This window comes from Heloderma suspectum, chromosome 2 (genome assembly GCF_057233095.1).
Source record: "Heloderma suspectum isolate Gila_16-S chromosome 2, 16-S_ref, whole genome shotgun sequence".
In the NCBI taxonomy this organism is placed as follows: Eukaryota; Metazoa; Chordata; class Lepidosauria; order Squamata; family Helodermatidae; genus Heloderma; species Heloderma suspectum.
Window position 1 is genome coordinate 5,161,527 of NC_139459.1, and position 24,013 is coordinate 5,185,539.

Sequence of the window (24,013 nt, forward strand, 5' to 3'; positions counted from 1 at the left end):
AATCCGGTGTATAAGTCCTGACTAACAGGACTGCCTCTACCACTAAGTGATCTTCACTGAGTATCTGAGCCAGTTCTGGAGCTAGTCTAGTTGGCATTCTATGTATTTAGCTATTGGGTGGTACAGAAATATAATAAATAATATTGCCAAAGAATAGAGTAAGCATCACTCTCAAATGTTTGCTCTCCTCATCTGGGCCAGGGCTTTCACTCAGGACTGATGGCAAATCACTAGCTGTGTGAGATTTGTTTCCATTTCCCCACTGCATCCATTGCTAGGATTCCCCTGCTCCTTCCCAGTACTTTGCTTACCTTTTGCTCTCAGTCGGTAAGCAGAGCCACAAGGAAGAGCTGTGGGTCAGTGCCAGACCCCCTGTTTTGCATGCAGAAGGCCCCAGGTTCAAGCTCTGGCATCTCCAGGAGGGCTGGAAGCAGTCTTGCCTGAAACCCTGGAAAGCAGCAGCTGCTGCCAGTCAGTGTCGACAATACTGGGCTAGATGGACCGATGGTCTGACTGAATAAGGCAGCTTCCCATGTTGCCAAATGCACGTCACTCACCTGGGAGGCTGCCTTTACCATGGGACCATTAAGCCCGACATTCTCTCCTCTGACTGGCAGTAGCTTTCAAAGGTCCGAGGCTGAGAGAGATTGTTCCCTGCCCCTCTTCCTTCTATAAGCATACAGTACTAATGTTATTGCCGTATGGGCTCTCCCGAAACAATGTGTCAGGTCTCTGATGCTGGTTAACTAGTTAAAGCTCCAGACTTCAGATTGGAAGGATGTTGGGTCTATTGTCATGAGAGAGCAAAGCCCTTTTTGGCTGCCCACTGAATAGCCCTTTACTTAAAGGTTTCTAGTCACCCCTTTGCTTGAGAAGAGCCACTTCTGGGTGGATATTGGCAGGAAGTAGGTCAGTCTCTAGTAGACTGTCAGAACAGAGTGTTTTCCTTCAGACGTCATGGGTCAGCAATTGAGATGTCTAATTGTTCTCTCTGATGTGCCTTGCTCATTCCAACAGTTGCTTCCTTTTATTTAATTCTTAGTTGTTGTTGTTGTTGTCGTTGTTGTTCAGTTGTTCAGTCGTGTCCGACTCTTCGTAACCCCATGGACCATAGCACGCCAGGCCTTCCTGTCCTGCGCTCTCTCCCGGAGCGTGCTCAAGTTCATATTCATTGTATCGGTGATGCTATCTCGCCATCTCATCCTCTGCCGTCCCCTTCTCCTTTTGCCTTCAGTCTTTCCCAGCATCAGGGTCTTTTCCAGAGAGTTTTCTCTTCGCATTAGGTGGCCAAAATATTTGAGCTTCAGCTTCAGTCTCTGTCCTTCCAATGAGCACTCAGGGTTGATTTCCTTTAGGATGGACTGATTTGACCTCCTTGCAGTCCAGGGGACTCGTAAGAGTCTTCTCCAGCACCACAGTTGGAAAGCATCAATTCTTCGGCGCTCAGCCTTCCTTATAGTCCAGCTCTCACAGCCATACGTTACTACTGGGAAAACCATAGCTTTGATTAGACGGACCTTTGTCGGCAAGGTGATGTCTCTGCTTCTTACTATGCTGTCTAGGTTTGCCATAGCTTTCCTCCCAAGGAGCAAGCGTCTTTTAATTTCATGGCTACAGTCACCGTCTGCGGTGATCTTGGAGCCCAAGAAAGTAAAATCTGTCACTGCTTCCATTTCTTCCCCTTCTGTATGCCAGGAAGTGATGGGGCCAGATGCCATTACTTTCTAAGCTGTTTGGGGAAGGGATTCCTGATGGAACAACCTGCTGGCCCCATGGAATGTAGCAAGAAAAGACTGTGATGTTCAATTTCCAAGCACATATCTGATACAGTATGCTGTGGAAGATCCTGTGTCTGAGTCTTTTTTGCTAACTCCCAGTGCGGATGCATATGTTTGGTGTTGGCAAAATAGGGCTGGTAAAATATTTCAAAACCCAGAAAGGAACATTTTGGTACCACCTCTATTCTAGGGATGGAAAACATGTTTAAAGCTTCCAGTACTTGTAGCTACCACTTGGGCACCTCAGATTTTTGTAGCTGTCTTGGGCCAGGGAGGGGGTTCCAACTAAAGGTGCCTCCTCGGCGTAAGCCACCAGGAAGGCAAGCAAGGAAATGCCAGTGGGGCACCTGAGCCTCCATTCTCAGACCATTTTGCTGCCCAGTAAGGAGGTGGGGCTTTCAGAGAAGGTAATCGTCTGGGTGAACAACTGGACTTGAAATATTAAGAGGATAGTTGGCATCTTGGATATTTATGTTCTATGAATGGTTCTCTTTTTTTCATCTTTCAGTGCAGCTCTCTTTGATCTTAACATTAATTTTTATGAGACTTCCAGACTTCTGGGTATAAAACAAATTGTTAATGAGACACATTATGCCTTAATAGCATAGATTTGTCCTTTAGCACATTAGAATAATTCTGCTTGACACTGTTAGAAGCAAAACACACAGTTGTGATGTATCTGTTGGTGGACTGCAATGCTTCAGACTGCTTGAATATTCTTCTCCCAGACATATTAGTTCTTAATGTAGGGAACGCTCAAAACATTGTCTCCCCACATGCAGTCTGAAGTGGTACAGTCCAGGAACTGCTGAATCACATGAGGTAGCTGAGTTCTCACTGAAGTCTAGGAAGGCCTTGCTGCTTGTTTTGTGCTGAACCTGTGCAAATCTGTATGGTCTGTCCTTAGAGTTTTATTTACTTCTTTGCAACAATAGAGGAAACTGTGTCTGCTGGCTGTTTGGTAGCATGTGTGCGTGGATCTCCCACATCTCTTTTGCTTCCAGGTCTCCTGGTGGACTTGCACATGGCTGGAATATACAGCTGTAGTTATTAGGGAGCTGTAATTATTAGGGAGCTGAGAACATGGAATAGTAGAGGTGTAACTTTTAAGAGCAGATGTATTGTTGTAAGCCACCTTGGGAGGGCTTCTGCCCTGAAAGGTGGCCAATAAATATTTTAAATAAATAAATGATAAATAGATATATACAGCCCCCAAATCTTGTCAGGCAACTGGAAGAAATAAAGACATTGTATCCACTGTAGAGTCACTGTATCCATTGGGTTGTATTCAGTGTAGAGCCACTGAAATGAATGGGGCATAAGTTAGACTAGCACTGGATACAACCCACGGTGTGGAAGGATAATCAAGAACAGTACAGAGTTGTTGATGCTTTTGTAACCCCTTATTGCCGCAGTTGATTGGATATGTTTCTCTCTTTCTTTCTTGTTTTATTCATGCACACCATCCTGTTCACAGCCTTGGTTGTGCTGTGGCGGCCCTTCTCTGAATAGCTTTTTTCCAACCTTACAGCTACTTCATCAGTTCCAACATCTAAGACAGAAACCTCTCCTCCGTCGCTACCTGCCAAAGGCTCTTCCTTGCCTAGCACCACAGCTGCCACTGCTTTGCTTCTGCCTTCGGCACCATCACATACAGCAACAGTTCCCAGCTTGCCCCAGTCAAATGACTTGGCCAGCAGCTCACTCTCCCAGTTAAGCAGGTATAGCAGGAGGTTTGTGGTGAATAGGAGTATTATGGGTGGGGAGACAAGTCCCCAGCTCTGTTTTGGTTCCTTAACTTGCACTAGGCCATGTGGGTTTCTAATTTATTTTATTCCGTGTGTGTGCGTGTGTGTGCGTGTGTGTGTACACATACAGACAGACACACGCACATCTCACCCCTGTCAAAAATTCAAGATAGACAATGACACAGACAATGACACAGAAACCCCACCAATTGGTTTGGTGCTGGTAAGCCAAAGGAAAAGAAGGTGCTTAGGACACTGGAACACTGGGGCTATATGGTCCTGGTGACTGACTAACTCTTTGGAGGTGTGGACTAGCCAAGTATTGCACCAGCCAAAGCTTCCAGCCTGCAAGACTAGCCTTGAGGTTGCAAGATGTGCACAAAACCTAATTGTGGTGTTTTTCTTGAAATGGTGAGGACCTATCAGCCTGCTCACAACATAGTTCCCAACCACCTGAACTGATTTGTGTTGTGTTGAGACAAACCAAAAATGCCAGCTTTTTATGGGATGCTCAGATGTGAACGGACTGCTTGAAGCTTAACCCTTGCATTTGTTCTCCTCCCAGTACCCTCTCAAATCATCCGAGCAGCCTCTCTTCTGCCTCTGCGCTGTCTTCATCCACATCACACACAGTAAGTTCCTTGCATGTCTCAAGAGCTGTTAACTGTCCTCCCTGAAATAATCAGGGTTTTTCTCACACTGAAAAGGGATGCGTCTTCATTTTAACATTGCCCTCGTGTCAAACTGCACAATCTCTTTGTAGCTTGTCTTGTGCTAAAAGGGTTAACTCCTCAGGCTAAAATATTACACCCTTCATTTGGGCCTCAAAACAGTGAATGTGAAGTTTCACCTACAGTTAAATGAGGAAATGGGAGGCCTTGGGGAGAAGGGATGATGCCTTGAGGGTAAAGGTTGCAGAAACAGCAGCCAAGGTAATATATCAATGAATGGTATTTTATTTATTTTATTTATTAAATTTATTAATCGCCCATCTGGCTGGTCACCCAGCCACTCTGGGCGATGTACAGCATATAATAAAACAGTTTAAAACAATAAAATTCTACAATAAAAACGTTTTCTAAAATACCCTAACCCACCCCAAATGCCTGCCTGAACAACCACGTTTTTAATGCACGGCGGAAGCTCATTAAAGAGGGGGCATGGCAGAGTTCCCTAGGGAGGGAGTTCCACAGAGTGGGGGCCACCACAGAAAAGGCCCTCTCCCTCGTCCCCACCAGTCTAGCTGTCCTGGAGAAGGCCATCCGAGACTGATCTCGTTAAGCTGCCTCTCTAGGGTTGCTGGAGGCGCTCCTTAAGATAGGCTGGGTCGGAACCATATATGGTTTTAAAGGTCAAAACCAACACCTTGAATTTGGCCCAGAAAACAACTGGTAACCAGTGAAACTCCTTCAGCACTGGAGTGATGGGATCTCGCCGGTGGCTGCCTTTAATCAGGCGAGCAGCTGCGTTCTGTCCCAGCTGCAGTTTCCGAACCGTCTTCAAGGGTAACACCACGTAGAGCGCATTACAGTAGTCTAAACGAGAGGAGACCAGGGCATGTACTACCGATGGGAGCAGATGGTCGAGAAGGAAGGGGCGCAGCTGCCATATCAGAGGCGGATATGGAGTTGATACAGTGCTGTTTGGCTCACAGCTGACACCTGAGCCTCCATGGACAGCTGGGAGTCCAAAATGACCCCCAGGCTGCGGACCTGGTCTTTCAAGGGTAGCCGTACCCCATTCAACACCAGGTCAACATCCCCCAGCCTCCTCTTGTCTCCCACCAAAGGTACCTCGGTTTTGTCAAGGTTCAGCTTCAGCTTATTCCTCCCCATCTAGCTACTCACTGTCTCCAGACATTTGGACAGGGATTCTACAGCCAAGATTTAAACGAGAGGTAGAGCTGCGTGTTATCTGCATAATGATGACACCACACCCCAGACCTCCTGATGATAGCCCCCAGCGGCTTCGCATACATATTTAATAGCATCGGGGAGAGGATGGAACCCTGTGGCACCCCACAAGTGAGCGGCCACAGGTCCGAAACCTCCTCTCCCAGTGCTACCCTCTGGTACCTGCCGGAGAGGAAGGACCGGAACCACCGCAATACGGTGTCTCCAATGCCCAACCCCTCCAGGCGGTCCAGGAGGATACCGTGGTGAATGGTATCAAAAGCCGCTGAGAGGTCGAGGAGAACAAGGAAGGAGCATTCACCCCTATCCAGAGCCCTCCTCATATAATCCACCAAGGCGACCAAGGCCATTTCTGTCCCATGCCCAGGCCTGAAGCCTGACTGAAATGGGTCTAGATAATCAGTTTCTTCCAAGTGTGTCTTCAGCTGCATCGCCACCACCTGCTCAATCACCTTGCCCCAAAAAGGCAGATTTGAGACTGGGTGAAAGTTGTTCAGAACTTGGGGATCCAAGGAAGGCTTCTTTAAGAGCAGTCTTATCACTGCCTCCTTGAGGGTTGATGGCATCACTCCCTCCTCAAGGGAGGCGTTCACCACCGCCCTGATCCCCTCACCCAGTCTCTCTCTGCAGCCCATAATGAGCCAAGATGTTCAAGGATCAAGTAAGCAGGTGGTCGGCCTTACAGATGAAAGCACCTTGTCCACTTCATCAGAAGGAAGAAGCTGGAACCGATCCCACAAAACCGGTTTGCCACAGGCTGCCTCTTGCTCACTAACTGTATCCACAGCGTGCAGCGTAACACTCCTAATCAGATCAATTTTATCTGCAAAGTGCGTTGCCAAGGCCTCACAGGAGGCCTTAGAATGCTCCAGTGGTTCCGGAGCCACAGGACCGCGGACCACTTGGAACAGCCTCCTGGGACAGCACTCTGCAGACGTGATAGAGGCAGCATAATATTCCTTTTTTGCTGCCTTCACCGCCACGTGATACGCTGAAGATACAGCTCTTAGCCCGTGACTAAGTTTGGAGCGAGACTTCCGCCACTGGTGCTCTAGCCGTCTCACCTCCTGTTTCAGAGCTCGTAACTGCGGATTGAACCATGGTGCAGTCTGAGCCCTGTTCAGGGGGAGAGGACGTTTCGGAGCCACCCGATCTAATGCCCCAGTGATTGCGGCATTCCAGCCACCCACCAGAGTCTCGACCGAGTGGCCGTTGGCGTGCCCCAGAGAATCCTCAAGCGCGTTCAGGAATCTATTCAGATCCGTAAGACGCCTGGGGCGGACCATTTTAATGGGTCCTCCACCCCTGCGGAGGGGTTGTGGAACTGAGAAGTCTAACGTCACCAGATAGTGATCTGACCATGACAAGGGCGTGGTGGATATACCCCCGACTTCCAGATCACTCCCCGCTTCTCCAGAAACAAACACAAGGTCTAGTGCATGACCGGCTACATGGGTGGGCCCAGTTAGAATATGGTGCAGCTCCCAGGAAGCCATGGTCTCCATGAAGTCCCGAGGTGCTCCTGTGAGGATGGCCTCTGAGTGTACGTTGAAGTCCCCCAACACCAATAAGTTAGGGGACTGCACACACAGATCAGAGACCACCTCAAGCACCTCCTCCAGGGAGTCAGTCGTGCAGCGGGGTGGATGGTACACGAGCAGAATCCCCAGACTGCCTTTCGGGCCCAACCTCCAGTACATGCACTCAGCAATCTTGGTCTCCTGGAGAGGGGGTCTGGTGAAGACCAAGGACTCTTGGTAGATAACAGCCTCTCCCCCTCCCTGATCCCCAGCCTTTGGCTGCTGTGCATACGAAAATCTGGCTGGACACATGGCTGCAAGAGTTGGAGCAGCAGCCTCGGCCAGCCAGGTCTCCATAATACATGTCAGGTCTGCACCCCATCCAGGATCATGTCATGGATGAGGGAGGTTTTCTGGGTAACAGACCTGGCATTGCAGAACAGCAAACGAAGGCCAGAAGATGGAGTCATGCCTCCCCCAGCCATCCTTTGGCTCTGGACAGCCCCAGAGCAGGGGACAGATACTACATGTCTCTCCCTTGTTCCCCTTACCTGGCATGGCCTGCCCCTAGCGCTCCTCCAGTGCCTGCTGCCCAGCCTCAGTATTGGTAGGGGAGAGCTAGCTTGAATGCCAGAAAGAATCAGAGAATCTGTAGCAAAAATTTGATTCTGGTTATAGGTGGCAGAACCCCATATTGGTGTTCTCCGCTTTGTGCTTAGAGCAAGACTCCAAACACTTGGGTGTTAATGTACATTGTATATTAATATTTTATAGTGGATTGCTCACCAGAAAGTAAGAAATCCCTGTAATTCTATTACTACTTAAACATACTCCCACATAGTAGATCAGATGATTAGAAGTAAGTTTAGATGATGATGATAGTAGTAGTCTTCTGTTTCATCCTGTGGAAGCATTTTTGTAAGAGAAAGTAATTGAGAGAATAGTATAAGTTGCTTGCCATGTGATGAGTTCCGAGACAAGTTCACCTTGAACTGCTTAATCCCCATTTAATCTCTGTTGGAAGTCAGATGGAACCTGGTGATTTAAATGTTGGGGAGTATCCTATAGAATGTCAAGGATAATTTGCAGATGTCAGTGCAGGGTCCTCCTCCCATGTGGCCAGTCTACAAAAGTTCCATTTTTTTACCCTGCAACAGACCTTGCTTGCTCTTTAACCTCCTTTCTTTGTGTGTTATTTCCCTTCCAGCACACGACTGTTGAGAACTCCACTGCGCTCCAGCCTCCCACAACCTTTTCTGTCACTTCAACCTTGGCCACCACCTCTGTCTCCAGCATGGCCAGCAGCATGGCCAACACTACCAATAGCCTCGGCCTGAATGTGACAAGTGTGTCTCTGCCAGTTCCCACAACACGGGCAGCTCCCTTAGTGTCTTCAGGTTCGCAATATTAAGAGATCACGTGGATATAGCAAGAGAGGACTTCGGTCTGCAGGTCTGCCCATTGGGCACCTCTGGTCCAGCTATAACTGCATTGAGAAGTGCTGTGCCTTTTCTAAAAGACTGCCTTTTTAGCTTGCTTTGCACAGTGGCCTGCGAAATAAAGTTACCTACCTTTTTAATGTGTGGGAATACTTGATGGGGAAAACCCTCTATCTGATGCTTAGCTTACTACCTTTAAAATATATATAGTCCTCATGGTTGTGAGAAACTAGAATGGAATCCAAATCTCATTCCCCTCTTCCTCAACCCCCTTGATAAAACACTTCCAACTACTTGAAGATCTCAATCACGGAAGCAGAGTTATGTGTAAAAAATAAGTGAAGTTGCGTGATACAACTTTCCATAATTATTCTAGTAGAATATAGCCAGGCCATTTTTTCCCATCTAGCAAAGTGAAGTGTTCTGCTTCTGTTCTGGAAGGGCTGACTCTTCATGGGTGTTGAGATGGGGTGTAGAGACCAAGTTAATTGCTCTGAGCAGATGCAAAAAGCAGCAGGGAATACACATTTCCTCTCCAGTCTGAGAGGAGCTTAAGCACGCATATGAGTCTGTATGGAGAGGGGTGGTAGAGCACTTGATATGCAAGCATAGAGTTCGTAATCTCTATCTCTGGCCCATCCCTGGGATCTCAAGTGGCAGGGCTGGGAAAGACCCTTCTCTGCCCAAGGTCTTGGAAAGCAAGTTTTAGACAGTTCTGGGCTCGGTGGACTAGTGATCTGAAACAGCAGTCTTAAATTATGAAGAGGCAGGTTTGCTTATCAAGGGCCTAGTTCGCACGATCGCTGCAGCCCACCATGGCTTAAATAAGCTGTGGTGGGTTGTGGTGCATGCTGGCGGCCGTTGTGAATATTCAAGTGGCAGCCGGCAGTCACTGCGGCTTATTGTGACGTGCAAACCCAGTGAGGGTGGGTTGCTGCCATGGTTTACAAGCCACCCACAACCCATGGGCTGTTTTTGGGTTGTGGGTGGTTTGTTAAACATGGCAACAACCCAGCCTGTGCCGGGTTTGCACATCATGATAAGCTGTGGCACCCGCCCATCCATCATAGCTTGAATATTCACAATGGCTACCAGCATCCGCTGCAGCCCACCGTGGCTTAAGTAAGCCACAGTGGGCTCCACCAATCATGGGAACTGATCCAAGGTCTCTCAGTTGAATGACAGCATGCTGCCTGGTGAATGCTGGGAGTTGTAGGACTTGTTTCTGTCTAAATATGCATAGGATGAATGCCCTTAGTTAATTTTTTATCCTGCTTTTTCTTTTATCCTGGCAGGGTAACATATATGTTAACAATGTTTTAAAATACGCTCTAAAAACTGCACTGCTGGGATTACCCTATAGTTATCCTCAGCTACTAAAGACTTTCCCAGATAAGTCTTGCATCACTTCCAGAAGAGGATCAGGCTTGTGTTTTCTTGGGCCTTCCAAGGAAACTATGGCCCAGCCTTCTGCTTATACTGTCTCTGTCAGCCTCCCCCAGCCTGGTGCCCCCTAGATGTGTTGTACTACAACACCCATCATCCCCAGCCAGCATGACCAGTGGCACCAGGTTTGGGAAGAGTAGGCCATGTTTAGAGACATGTTGTTGCGAAATCAGTATGAGTTGACGTTATGTCAAAATGAGCAGAGAGTTTCAGCTACTGGGTGGTATAGAAATTAAATAAAAAAATAAAAAAATTGGTTGCATGAATTGATCTATACTTTGAGATTCTCACAGCCTTGTACCTGAGCCCCTTCGTCAGCATAAATTTGAGCTCAGCTTTGTTCTCAGCAGAAAATATGCACCTCTAATGTGGTATTGAATTGAGCTTTTTCAGCTAAGGTTAGTAAAACATGGAGGCATGTGTCTCAGTCAGCAGAGAGTTCAAACAAAGCACATATATTCTCCCCAGTACTGCCCTTGTGCACCTGTCATTTCATAGTGCAAAACCGTATTAACCAGAGCTTATGCGTTTTGAGCCCTGTTAAGGAACAAGATGGGATGAGCTGCCTATTGCCAGTTTAGGCAGGAGGATGTGAGTTTCATTTTAAGGCAGAGGAGAGATCCCCAGGGAGCCACCAAGGAGACTAGCAGGTTTTCCCCCCAAGGAAGTTTAAAAAGCTGAACCCAGGAAGAAAACAGGCCTCTCATGCCATGTCCACTGATCTTGGAGATAAACTACTGCACAGCAGATAATCCCATTCCCAGAGAGTTTACATTCTCATAGACAAAGACAAGAAGGGCGTGATAAAGAAGTAGAGAAGATGGGAGTGGGGAACAGTTAACATGGAAGAAATCGGCGCAGAAAAGATGAGACTGCTGCAGTCCAGGAGAAGAATCTATTTTGCAAAGAGACTTAAGTGGCTTAATGAATGGATAGAGGTAGGGAAGCAATCCCCAGGCTACTACAGTCTAGCAGAAGGCACCAGTGGAAGGGTTGGAGGCAGAAGAGCAGGAGGGGAAAATAAGATGGGATGGGGTGGGGGCAAAGTGGAAACCAAGGTGGCATCATGGCTTTGCCCATTCTAATCCAAAATCGCTTTTGCTGCAACACTCTTTTGCAAAAATCAGTGGTGATTTTGGAGCTTACAAAGAGCATATTTCGGAGCTTGAAGCCTTGAGGTTCTTCCTTTTTTCTATTCTATTTTTAATGGTTTGTGTTTAAAGACATTTCTTTTGGTTCTACAGGCAAAGCACCTCCCAACCTGCCCCAAGGTGTACCGCCCTTGTTACATAACCAGTATATTGTGGGACCTGGAGGACTTCTGCCGGCCTACCCAGTAAGCGGTTTCCTTGTGCTTCCCTCAGATGACTTGGTCTCCTCTCTATGTCACAGGAATTGGTGGGGATCTCTAGGCCAGACTGTATAGAACACTTAGAATGGGCATTTTTGCTTCCCCAATCAAATGTCTCTTACAAAGTCACTCAAAAACACTTTAGAAATAGATACTCTCTTCCCCATTAGTCCAGCAATTCAGCATGTGCAGTAAATTTCAAGCTGTAACTTTGGAACAATATGAAGTCAGAATGCCGGACTGAGATGGACTTTTGTCTAATCCAGCAAGGCAATTCAACATTCAGGTTCCTGTTCTGTCTTGGTTCTGCTTCTAGTTTCAACTAGGGCATTAGTTAACAATCATAGTTGAGAGTCCAGTACCTCATGAATTAAATCTGGAGGTGAGGAAGAATACAGTTGTAACTGTCTGCAAAATGTATAATCAAATCCTGCTGTACTGCATTTCTTGGTCTTTATACAGTTGGTATAGCAAAGTGACTAAGTCCAAGTTGTGAACTGGGAAGCTGTCAATGCAAAACTTGCCTCCTGCCATAAACTTACTTAGGAGACCTTAGACAACTCAATGCTGTTTCATCCTCAGTTCCTCACGAAACCCTCCTGCAACAGGAACATAATAACCTTACTGGATTCTTGTAAAGTTTGCAAGAAGATAATGTAGATGAAACGCTGTGAACCCTCAGCATTATATAAATGGGAAGCATTTATCATTTATTATTATTGGGTGCAATGATACATTGTCCTGCGATCAAAAAATGCAAGGCTGCCATACTTCACAGTGTAATGTATGAACAAGCCCTAGGCCTGCAGTGTAGCTGTTCTTAAAATGGCTGCCGTTCACCGAGATGGCATTTAACAGACTCTGGTGATCTTAACCTTTATTTATGGCCCTGAATTGAAGCCCAAGAACTTGCCTAGGTAGATGAATACATGAGAGGAGTGACTTAACTTCTGTGTGTGTGTTCTGTTTCTTCCTTCTCTGTCTTCAAGCAGATTTATGGTTATGATGATCTTCAGATGCTCCAGTCTAGGCTGCCTATGGTAAGTAATGGATTCCAATGCTTTTTCTTCACACTGTAACTGAGCTGGAATCTATAAGTGCACATGGATGTGATTTGAAAGGTTGCATATAAGGTGTAATCCTCCTGTTTGCATAGAACCTTGAGAGCAAAACTTCATTTTCAGACCAAGAGCAAGTTTCCAGCCCTTACTCTTGCGCTGACATTTTTTACCAAATGCTTAAAAACTAGAGAGGGGATATGAGGCTTCCAGTGGTCATAGGGTGAGGCATTTTCACATGGCGTGGCTCCTACTTAACTGTCTGCAATGTTGTTTTCAGTCGTCTATATGCTCCACATGCCATCTCCACCAAGAGATTTGTAATTTGGCCCTGCTGGCTGGGATAGGATAGGCCTGTGTTCAACTGTAATCCAGGCCTATCCTATCCCAGCCAGCAGGGCCAAATTACAAACCTTTATCCTTCTCTAATCCATCAATCCATGTTTACTGCTGTACCAGCATTTGCAGAGAGGAATGTTCAGACAAGAGCTTTCTTCATTCTTGTCCTCCACCTTTCTTACCTCTGCAGTACAGATGGGAGACACTTTCATCAGGCTTAAGCTGTGCTTGCTTGGATTCATCCTGAGTGTTCTGCCATAGTGCTCTTGCCAGCTTCCAGGCAGCTTTAATGCCTGGCGCTCCTCAAATCATGGTGGAAACATGGCTAGAATGGAAGGGAAGTGGGTCCTGAGGAGCAATTGTGTTGAAGTTCTTGGCCACTTACCTGTTCCAGTTGCAACCAAGCCAGCTAGCACCTAAATCCCTCAGAGCATACTGGAATACAGTAGGAACTATAGGTCTCTGAAAGCAGACCATCACACTGGTGCAGTCTGTGTCCCGAGAAGGCAACAGTCTCACCTTATAAGAAAAACAGTGCTAATCACCTAATAATCTAATAATTGAGATCACCGACATCCAGTGTAGAATATCGGATCTAAAATATGTCTTACACAATATGTATTAACATACTGGGAAAACCCATGATTGTCAGGGAAATGATGAATTCCTGTACTGCTCTTGACCAGGCATCTTCAACATAAAGATGCCCCCAGAACAAGAGATTGGGGCACCGCAAGGCCAACTGAGAGACCACTTACAAGCTCAGCCGGAGTCTCTGGGTGATGGTGCACAAGTGAAATCCCTCATTTTTCCTTAGCACCCACAACCAGATACACATTCACAACCACAATATCCATACACTAGTTACCTCGTGCAGGAGATGGTACTCCTGAAGATAGGTGTGATCAACCCCCCATGCCCAGACCTAGAATCATAGAAGAGTAGGGTTGGAAGGGGCCTACAAGACCATTGAGTCCAACCCCCTGCTCAATGCAGGAATCCAAGGCAGAGCATCCCTGACAGATGGCTGTCCAGCCTCGTCTTGAATACCTCCAATGTGGGAGAACCCACCACCTCCCTAGGTAATGGGTTCCATTGTTGTATTGCTCTAACAGTCAGGATGTTTTTCCTGATGTTCAGCCGGAATCTGGCTTCCTGTCACTTGAGCCCCTTCTTCCATGTCCTGCACTCTGGGATGATTGAGAAGAGATCCTGGCCTTCCTCTCTGTGACAGACTTTCAAGTACTTGAAGAGCACTATCATATCTCCCCTCAGTCTTCTCTTCTCAAGGCTAAACATGCCCAGTTCATAGGGCTTAATGCACCTCGCCTAATGCACCACAGAATACCCAGCTGAAGTCAACTGGGCCAGCACACTCTCACCCATCTAGCTGTATCTTATAAGCCAGGTTGGCACCTTCTTGAGGAATGACAGGGCACATGACTGCTGTTTGATGTGGAACTTAACGTAGGTTAACAGGCTTATTAGCTCCAAACGGGGAAAAAAAAAAAATCCAGTGAGAAGCAATTCTCCCCCCTTCTTCCTCTGGAGATTGTGGTGATCATTAAAAAGGCTACACTTGCTTGACCGCTTCATGGATCACTGCCTTGTTGTGGTGAAGGGGCTTGCATAACTCAGTGAAGCCATAAGCTATGCTGTGCAGGGCCACCCAAGACGGACAGGTCATGGTGGAGAGTTCTGACAAAATGTGGTCCACTGGAGAAGGAAGTGGCAACCCACTCCAGTATTCTTGCCAAGAAAACCCCATGGAACGTATCACAAAGCTAAAAGAGATGACGCCAGAAGATGAGCCCCTGAGGTTGGAAGGTGTCCAATATACCACTGGGGAAGAGCAGAGGGAATTTCCAAGTAGCGCCAGAAAGAGTGAAGCGGCTGGGCCAAAGCCGAAAGGACACTCAGCTGTGCATGTGTCTGGTGGTGAAAAGAAAATCCGATGCTGTAAAGAACAATATTGTTTAGGAACCTGGAATGTCAGATCAATGAATCAAGGTAAGCTGGAGGTGGTCAAACATGAGATGGCAAGATTGAACATCGACATCTTGGGAATCAGCGAACTAAAATGGACAGGCATGGGCAAATTTAATTCAGGTGACCATTATATTTACTACTGTGGGCAAGAATCCCTTAGAAGAAATGGAGTAGCACTCATAGTCAACAAAAGGGTGGGAAAAGCAGTACTGGGGTACAATCTCAAAAACGACAGAATGATCTCAGTACGAATCCAAGGCAAACCATTCAACATCACAGTAATTCAAGTCTATGCCCCAGCCACTGAGGCCGAAGAAGCTGAGGTTGATGGGTTCTATGAAGACCTACAACACCTTTTAGAACGAACACCAAAAAAAGATGTTCTCTTCATCATAGGGGATTGGAATGCTAAAGTAGGTAGTCAAGAAATCACCGGGATAACAGGCAAGCATGGCCTTGGTGTACAAAATGAAGCAGGACAAAGGCTAATAGAGTTTTGCCAAGAGAACACGCTGATCATAGCAAACGCTCTTTTCCAACAGCACAAGAGGCGACTCTACACATGGACATCACCAGATGGTCAATATCGAAATCAGGTTGATTATGTACTTTGCAGCCAAAGATGGAGAAGCTCTATACAGTCAGTCAAAACAAGACCTGGAGCTGACTGTGGCTCAGATCATGAGCTTCTTGTTGCAAAATTTCGGCTTAAATTGAAGAACGTAGGGAAAACCACTAAACCATTCAGGTATGACCTTAATCATATCCCGTATGAATATACAGTGGAGGTGAGGAATAGATTTAAGGGATTAGACCTGATAGACAGAGTGCCTGAGGAACTATGGATGGATGTCCATAACATTGTTCAGGAGGCAGCAACGAAATCCATCCCAAAGAACAAGAAATGCAAGAAAGCCAAGTGGCTGTCTGAGGAGGCTTTACAAGTAGCTGAGGAAAGAAGGGAAGCGAAAAGCAAGGGAGAAAGGGGAAGATATATCCAACTGAATGCAGAGTTCCAGAGAACAGCAAGGAGAGACAAGAAGGCCTTCTTAAATGAACAATGCAAAGAAATCGAGGAAAACAATAGAATGGGAAAGACTAGAGATCTTTTCAAGAAAATTGGAGATCTCAAGGGAACGTTTTGTGCAAAGACAGGCATGATAAAGGACAAAGAAGGCAGGGACCTAACAGAAGCAGATGAGATTAAGAAGAGGTGGCAAGAATACACAGAAGAACTATACAGGAAAGATCTCAATGTCCCTGATAGCCATGATAGTGCGGTCACTGAACTTGAGCTGGACATCCTAGAGAGTGAAGTCAAATGGGCCTTAGGAAGCATTACTAACAACAAAGCTAGCGGAGATGACAGTATTCCAGCTGAGCTATTTAAGATCCTAAAAGATGATGCTGTTAAAGTGCTGCACTCAATATGCCCACACATTTGGAACACTCAACAGTGGCCACAAGACTGGAAAAGGTCAGTTTACATTCCAATTCCAAAGAAGGACAACGCCAAAGAGTGTTCAAACGACCGTACAATTGTGCTCATTTTACATGCCAGCAAGGCGATGCTCAAAATCCTACAAGCTAGGCTTCAGCAGCATGTGAACCAAGAACTACCGGAAGTACAAGCTGGGTTTCGAAGAGGCAGAGGAACTAGAGATCAAATCGCCAACATTCGCTGGATCATGGAGAAAGCAAGAGCATTTCAGAAAAACATCTTATTTCTGCTTCATTGACTACACTAAAGCCTTTGATTGCGTGGATCACAACAAACTGTGGCAAATTCTGAAAGAGATGGGAGTACCAGACCACCTTACCTGTCTCCTGAGAAACCTGTATGGGGGTCAAGAATCAACAGTAAGAACCAGACATGGAACAACTGATTGGTTCAAAATTGGGAAAGGAGTACGACAAGGCTGTATATTGTCGCCCTGCTTATTTAACTTATATGCAGAGTACATCATGAGAAACGCCGGGTTGGATGAATCACAGGTCGGAATTAAGATTGCTGGGAGAATTATCAACAACCTCCGATACGCAGACGATACCACCCTAATGGCAAAAAGCGAAGAGGATCTAAAGAGCCTCTTGTTGAGGGTGAAAGTGGAGAGTGCAAAAGCTGGTTTGAAACTCAACATTAAAAAAACTCAGATCATGGCATCTGGCCGCATCGCTTCGTGGCATATAGAAGGGGAAAAAATGGAAGCAGTGACATCTTATTTTCTTGGGCTCCAAGATCACCGCAGACGGCGACTGTAGCCATGAAATTAAAAGACGCTTGCTCCTTGGGAAGAAAGCTATGGCAAACCTAGACAGCATAGTAAGAAGCAGAGACATCACCTTGCCAACAAAGGTCCATATAATCAAAGCTATGGTTTTCCCAGTAGTAACATATGGCCTTGAGAGCTGGGCTATAAGGAAGGCTGAGTGCCGAAGAATTGATGCTTTCGAACTGTGGTGCTGGAGAAGCCTCTTACGAGTCCCCTGGACTGCAAGGAGGTCCAATCAGTCAATCCTAAAGGAAATCAACCCTGAGTGCTCATTGGAAGGATAGATACTGAAGCTGAAGCTCAAATATTTTGGCCACCTAATGCGAAGAGAAAACTCTCTGGAAAAGACCCTGATGCTGGGAAAGACTGAAGGCAAAAGGAGAAGGGGACGGCAGAGGATGAGATGGCTAGATAGCATCACGGATGCAATGAATATGAACTTGAGCACGCTCCAGGAGAGAGCGCAGGACAGGAAGGCCTGGCATGTCGTGTCCATGGGGTCATGAAGAGTCGGACACGACTGAACAACAACAACAACAACTAAGAATTAAATAAAAGGAAGCAACTGTTGGAATGAGCAAGGCCCATCAGAGAGAACAATTAGACATCTCAATTGCTGACCCATGGAAGCGCAGGACAGGAAGGCCTGGCGTGCTATGGTCCATGGGGTCACGAAGAGTCGGACACGACTTAAAGACTGAACAACAACAACACTTGCCTGATGTTTTGCTAAAATCCTGGCCTCTGAAACCGTAAGAGAAACATAGCATCAGAGCCTGGATCAATGTTTTTAAGAGATTCCAAAGTGACTGCTTTTTCACACTGCTGGCCTTGAGTGTTCAAGCCAGTTCTCACCACAAAAATTAAAGCAAAAAAAGCAAGCAAGCAAGAAAAGGCTTTCCTTGTTTGTTTCTCTTAGTTCCTTACTTGCTCTCTTGGAGCAAGTAATAAACAAAAGCCCAAAAGAAAAAAAGCTGATGTGCTCCAGATCCATGCAGCGACTTTGCCTTTATCTCCACTCCAGACTGCACTGTTAAGAATCAAACAGGCCACCAGAGGGCTGAAAGCAGCTCCTCCCTTCCTCTTCTTTCCAGTTCACATCTGCATGAGTAAGCTGAACCACAGAGCTACAAGACAAGCTGGTTGTCTCCACTGTTGGATTGGGGAGTGATTAATTGGGGACTGGATTTTGATCAACCCTTGCCAGTTTAACTGATCTGTTTGACTAACGCTGCAGCCCTACAAATTACAATAACATAAAGTGATGCTGACTTCCTTACAAGAGGTTGTGGGACTCCTTCTTTTGAACCCCCCCCCCTTCACTTGACCTATTCAGCTTGAATGCATGACTTTTATTTTTGGCCTCCCCTATTTGGGCATGGCTGAAGCAGGTCCAAGGTTTCTTGGGTGAAAGAGATACTCTAGATCCAGATCCGTTGAGGTTCAGAATAGATTGCTTTAGTAGCCTTGGTGGGCAACCTTCGGCTGGAGATAGACGGGTGTGTGACCCTTCTGGTATTCTTGGGCTTCCCAGCAGCTTTTGACACAATAGATCATTGAGTCCAGTTCTGGCCTGGATTGATGTTTGGAAATTGGAGGCAGTGTTCTTCAGTGGTTTTTCATATGGTAGTATTGGGTGACTGACCTGGAGTATTGTCCTTTGTGGAACTCCAAAGTTCCATCTTGTCGCCATTGGTGTTTTCAAGTCTTTGAGTTACCACTGGGTCCAGTCGTTTAAAATCTGTTTTGCATTGTTGCCAGCATACTGACACCCAACTGTTCGTTTGCATCAGATCCAGGAGTAGCAGTAAATTCCCTTTTTGCAATGAGTACCTGTAAATGCCGCTACGGGCTGGCTGAGGACATATACACTGAAACTGAATTCAGCCAGGACAGAGTTGTTGCTTAACAGGTTTGGAGAGGTAGGGTTGAGGTTGGTATTCAGGACAGGGTACCCCTCTCTATTCCCTCTCCCCCAATATCAGGTATGCAGTTTGGGGGTTCTCCAGGACTGTTCTGTAGTGGTGGTGATAGCCAGGAGTTTCTTTCTACCACCCTTGGCTGATCTGATTTCTCTCAGATCAGGACCTTGCTGTTATTCCTCATCCATTAGTAATCTGCCATTTAGATTACTGTAGTGTGCTTTAGGCGGGGCTGCCATTGGAAATGGCTTGGAAACTTCAGTTAGTCCAGAGGGTTTATTTGCTGCTATCACCCCACTGTCGGCATGATGGCGTTGGTTGCCTGTGAGCTTCCAGGCCCAGTCCATGCTGCCAGTGAAAGCCTTGAATAGCCTGGATCCTGAGCTCCATCTGTGTGACTCCTCACTCTCTTAAAATCATTGAGAGATGCGTGGCTCCACAGTCAGTCATTCACGGTGATGAGATCAGAGAAGGTGGATGGTGAGGGGCAAACCTCCTTCATTACTCTCTCTAGCAGGTGTACACAGCCCACGGGCTACAGGTGCCCCCCCCAAAGCTCTGTTATGTGCCCCCGCAGACCACCAACTGCTGCCTGCAAAAAAAAAAGGGACATTCATGGCAGCCATACAGCAAGATTGAAGTTGTGGGGCCGGGCAGGAGGCTGCCTCCTTACGACTGCAAAGCAGTCCGGATTGCTGCTTGATCACTGCCAATTGCAGCGGTAATGCAGCGGTCAGGTTGGGGTCACTGGGATGGAGTGGAGTCTACAGCCTCCTCTGTCACCCAGCAACCCCGACGCAGCTCGGGTTGCTCCTTTACCTACACTGATAGTGGCAGTAAAGCTGCAGTAGGGTCAGAGTTGCTGTGGGGAGAAAGCTAAAGCCTCCCCCTTCCCCTTGACCCAGAAGCTGCCCGAATCAACTAATGACAATGGTGAGGCAGTGATCAAGTCAGCAGTCAAGTCAGGGATGTGGGGGAGATTTAAAGCCTTCCCTGACAAACCCAAAGTGTCTGAGATTGCTGCTTTACCACCACTAATGGCGGCAGTAAAATGATAATCTGGTCGGGTGACTGGGCTGTGAGGGGGCCTCAGACACCGCCTACCTTCAGTGACCCCGGATGTGTGTGCACACAGACATGAAGACATTCTGACTTACAAATAAAATAATGCCTTCTTCTGCAGTATGTGAATTTGTGCATTGGAGGGTTGTTCGGTTTCTTTGCTGCATTTGCAGGTTTGGTTTTTTTAATTGTTTGTCTATATATGACATATAAAAATCTCCCTTGTGTACTACATAGTTTAAAAGTATAAAAACTTTATAACAAACAAACAAATAAATAAATAAACACAAAGATAAAAAAAAACACATGCAGATGAACACACACACACAAAGATAAAATAAGTTTCTGCAGGAAGTTCTGTGGGCGCAGGTTGGTGGTAGGTAGGCTGGATTTCCATGTTCATTGCTCCATCCTGCAGCTTTCCAGTCCTGCTGCGTTCAAATCTTAACCTAGCTGTTCATTCTCTTTGTCAGTATGTCAGTGTACAGGAAACTTGTCCAGACTTCCAGTCTTACACTCTCCCAAGTGCACATACTGTGTCCCTTTTCTTTGAGGAAAATTCTGATCCTCTGAAAATATTTCTTCAATCTCAACTTATTTTTCCATTCCTCTTTTCTTCTCAGTGTCATTTTTCCTTCTACAAGGCACCTCTCAATACATTCAATTTGTGCATAGAGCATATTGAGGAATCTGTAATCATAGAAGAGTGTGTGTGTGAAGGGAGGAACAGTCATAAGTCTTTCTCCACCCACCTTGCCTTGATGCAGGATCCCCCACTCTCCCTCCCCTACAACAGAAACCTGCGTTGTGGAGGGTAAAGACTGACCTCTTTCTGAGTGCAGCTGCCCAGCTGGTCTGCTGAAGATCACTGCTTAAGATGCCAAAGAATCCGTGAAGTATTCCGTGGACTGCTTTTGTGGCAAGCTGTGGCTGATGTATTTCTAGGATCTTCACAGGAAAATTGAATGCAGTCATATTTTCCAGGCATTCTGAAGGGGACTTCATTATCATCTCTTTCAGCAGTTCCAGGCTATGCAAGTTAAACTTTTGTTGTTGGAGCTTTAGAAAGTTACAGTCCAGTGCTGTGACCTGAGCAGATAACAGCACCACTAGGCACGTGAGCTCTGTGTACCCATATATTTTGCGTACCATGATGATTGAGCCTCAGGTAGTCTCTGCCCATCTCCCAGCATTCAGATGTGCTGGTCTTCCATCTCCCTCTATTTATTTTGTAGGACATGTTTCCTTTCATCACTTATCTGGTCCTCCAAAATTCCCCTGGTTTCATTTTCGCTTTCTGCTTGCCAGCCAGAAATGTTTAAATCATGTAACTTCTTGTGTGGTACTGATTCTCAGGTTTTTAAGGCAGTTTTCAGCTTTCTTTCTATGGAAGATAGTTTGCATTCTTCCCTGCCCCCCTCCCAATTTCACATTGAACCATCACCCACTGCCAATTGTTGCCAGGTCCTTTGCATGTAGTTCCAGCCACCTGTACACGTTGGTCTTGCAAGTCAAAGAAGCGGGTTTGTTCCTCTTGGCTTTGGGGTCACTGCTAACCTGTTCTGGCCCCCAGGGCTATTAAACACACATACACCCCCCCCCCCAACTGTGTGTGTGTAGCCCTGGAGGCCAGAACAGATTGGCAGATAGACAGACAGACAGACATGCATGCTAATCTAATTGTGTATGTGAGTGTGTAAATAAATTTTGTAGCACTTTTCCTGACCAAATCGACACATCAGAGCAAGGGATCTCAGGTAGCAGGATTGGGAAAGATTTGTGCCTCAGACCTTCGAGAGCCACATCCAGTCAGAACAGACAACCCTGGGCTAGATGGATTAATGATACCTTCATTGTTTTCATTAAACATACAATATAAATAAAAACAATGCTTGGATGGGACATGGTTATTGAAATAGTCAGAGAACCTATGTGTTTGCTAGAACCCTGAAAATGGATGTTATGTAATCTCAAGTCATACTAACAGCTAGAAAAATCTGAAAATGGGACATTTTGTACCCCTCATGCTCAAAATGAAGAACTTGTCATGCCTTCAAATGGTTACACCATTCAAGCTAAACTTTGGTACACATGTAGCATGAGACAATGCTGATTACTATAGAAGTTTGATAGAGATTTTTAAGTCTCCCAAAATTGGGGTGGGGATTTTAATTTTAAAATCCTCTGTGCCTTTCATGGCAAAGACTTAGAAGAAGCCATTTAAAAATTAGCAACACTATAAACCATTAAATAATAATAATAATAATAATGATAATAATAAAATAGCTCAGCCTCTCCACTGAAAGTAGCTTAAAATGGTTTTACAAGGCCTATTCCAAAGTCAATATGAATGGGGCCAAATGTTTATTGCTTGGGAGGGTGTTCCATCAATAAGGGACTGTCTTTAATGCCTGCCAAACATTGTACTCCAAAATGGTTAAGGTACTTCCAGCCTACCCAGAAAGTAGAATTTGCCACAGAGTACAAAATAGACCGATTACTAGAAGAGATCTGAAAATAGGACACTCTAAATACCAAACAATCAAAAGCTGGGACATTCATTCTACTTCCTGACAGAAGTTGGTGTTATAGCGCATGGCAAGTCTTCTCATCCATCCTTCCAGTAGTTATAGAAGAGGGATAGAAAGGGAATGAAAAATACTCCAGGTGAATGACTAGCTAAGAAGGTGATGCTGGCGCAAGAGGTTTGGATTCTGGGACCATGGCCTTTACTTCCTGGAAGATGGGCTGTTGGCAAGGGACGGGTTGCACCTCACAAAGGATGGGAAGAACGTGTTTGGCCACAGCATGAAGAACTTCATCAGGAGGGCTTTAAAGTGAATCCTGCGGGGAAGGGAGATGTAAAGTTGGGGGTAACAATGGATGAAGGCTCATGTACCGCAACGGAGAGAACAGCTCTAATAGCGCCTAATAATAGTCTTCAGAAACATGTAGGAAGAAAGCCAGACTATGAAGCACACGGTCTTCGATGTCTGTATACTAATGCCCAGAGTATGGGAAACAAACAGAATGAACTTGAACTCTTAATACAGGAGGGAAATTATAACTTGATAGGTATAACTGAGACTTGGTGGGATGACTCTCATGACTGGAATACAGCAATTGAGGGATATAACTTGTTCAAAAAGAACAGGAGGAACAGAAAGGGAGGTGGGGTTGCACTGTATGTGAAAAATACATATCTCTGCACAGAAATACAGGAGGATGAGCTTGGTAGCCCCATCGAGAGCATCTGGATCAAACTAAATGGAGCAAAAAATAAAAGGAACCTGGTGGTCGGAGTCTACTACCAGCCACCTAGTTAAGGAGAAGACGAGGATGAAACTTTTGAAAAGCAAATAGCCAATGTTTCAAGGAAGCATGATGTAGTAGTAATGGGGGACTTCAATTTCCCCAATATGTGTTGGGAGACAAATCCTGCAAAACATGGCCCCTCCAAGAAATTCCTGACCTGTGTGGTGGATAACTTCCTCCTACAGAAAGTAGAGGAAGGAACTAAAGGATTGGCTATTGTTGACTAGATCCTAACCAACAGAGATGACTTAGTGGGTAAAGTAGCAGTTACAGGAACTCTGGGGGAAAGCAAACGTTATACTTGAGTTCTTGGTTCTAAGGGAAGCAAAAGCCGAGTGTAGCCAAACGCGTACCTTGGATTTTAGGAAAGCTGATTTTACTAAACTCAGAACAATGATCAGTAAGGTCCCATGGCAAGAGACGCTAACGAGAAAAGGAGTCCAAGATGGGTGGGAATTTGTAAAAAAGGAAATTCGCAAGGCACAATTACAAACAATGCCAACAAGAAGAAAAGGTGGCAGACAACAGAAGAAGCCAATGTGGCTTGACAAAAAGCTTAGAGATGACCTGAAAACAAAAAAGCACACATATAGGAAGTGGAAAGAAGGCCAAGCAACAATGGAAGAGTACAAGCAGGTAGCACAGAATTGCAGGGATGGCGTCAGGAAGGCTAAAGCTGAGAACGAGTTGAGGTTAGCGAGGGATGCTAAAAGCAACAAAAAGGCTTTCTTCAGCCACGTGCATAGTAAAAGACAGAGGAAAGAAATGGTTGTTCAGCTATTAAATAAGGATGGCAAAATGATAACAGATGACAAAGAAAAGGCAGAGGTGCTCAATTCCTACTTTGGCTCAGTCTTCCT

The 24,013-nt window shown here is 45.9% G+C and overlaps 2 protein-coding genes and 1 non-coding gene across 7 annotated transcripts in view; 2 read left to right on the forward strand and 1 right to left on the reverse strand.

Annotated features, from left to right (window-relative positions):
* The window catches only part of UBAP2 (ubiquitin associated protein 2), a 158,526-nt gene that overhangs the window by 106,839 nt on the left and 27,674 nt on the right, over window positions 1-24,013 (forward strand). For 3 of the 5 annotated variants that reach the window (XM_084832804.1, XM_084832807.1, XM_084832806.1), the window contains 5 exons: window positions 3,310-3,499; window positions 4,092-4,158; window positions 8,167-8,356; window positions 11,089-11,180; window positions 12,188-12,235. In XM_084832804.1, the coding sequence (XP_084688930.1) occupies window positions 3,310-3,499; window positions 4,092-4,158; window positions 8,167-8,356; window positions 11,089-11,180; window positions 12,188-12,235 (587 nt within the window). Of the gene's footprint in view, window positions 1-3,309; window positions 3,500-4,091; window positions 4,159-8,166; window positions 8,357-11,088; window positions 11,181-12,184; window positions 12,236-24,013 lie in introns of all 5 variants that reach the window. The other 2 variants (XM_084832803.1, XM_084832805.1) reach the window with 1 other exon arrangement.
* On the forward strand, window positions 1,783-1,867 carry LOC146351899 (small nucleolar RNA SNORD121A). The gene has a single exon (XR_014788740.1). It is a non-coding gene; the product is annotated as a small nucleolar RNA SNORD121A (small nucleolar RNA).
* Window positions 20,194-21,067, reverse strand: LOC146351900 (interferon type A1/A2-like). Its single transcript, XM_084832813.1, has 2 exons — window positions 20,665-21,067; window positions 20,194-20,528 (listed from the first exon to the last, which is right to left on the reverse strand). The coding sequence occupies exons 1-2, from the start codon at window positions 20,988-20,990 to the stop codon at window positions 20,288-20,290; spliced, it is 567 nt and encodes a 188-aa protein (XP_084688939.1). The 5' UTR covers window positions 20,991-21,067; the 3' UTR covers window positions 20,194-20,287.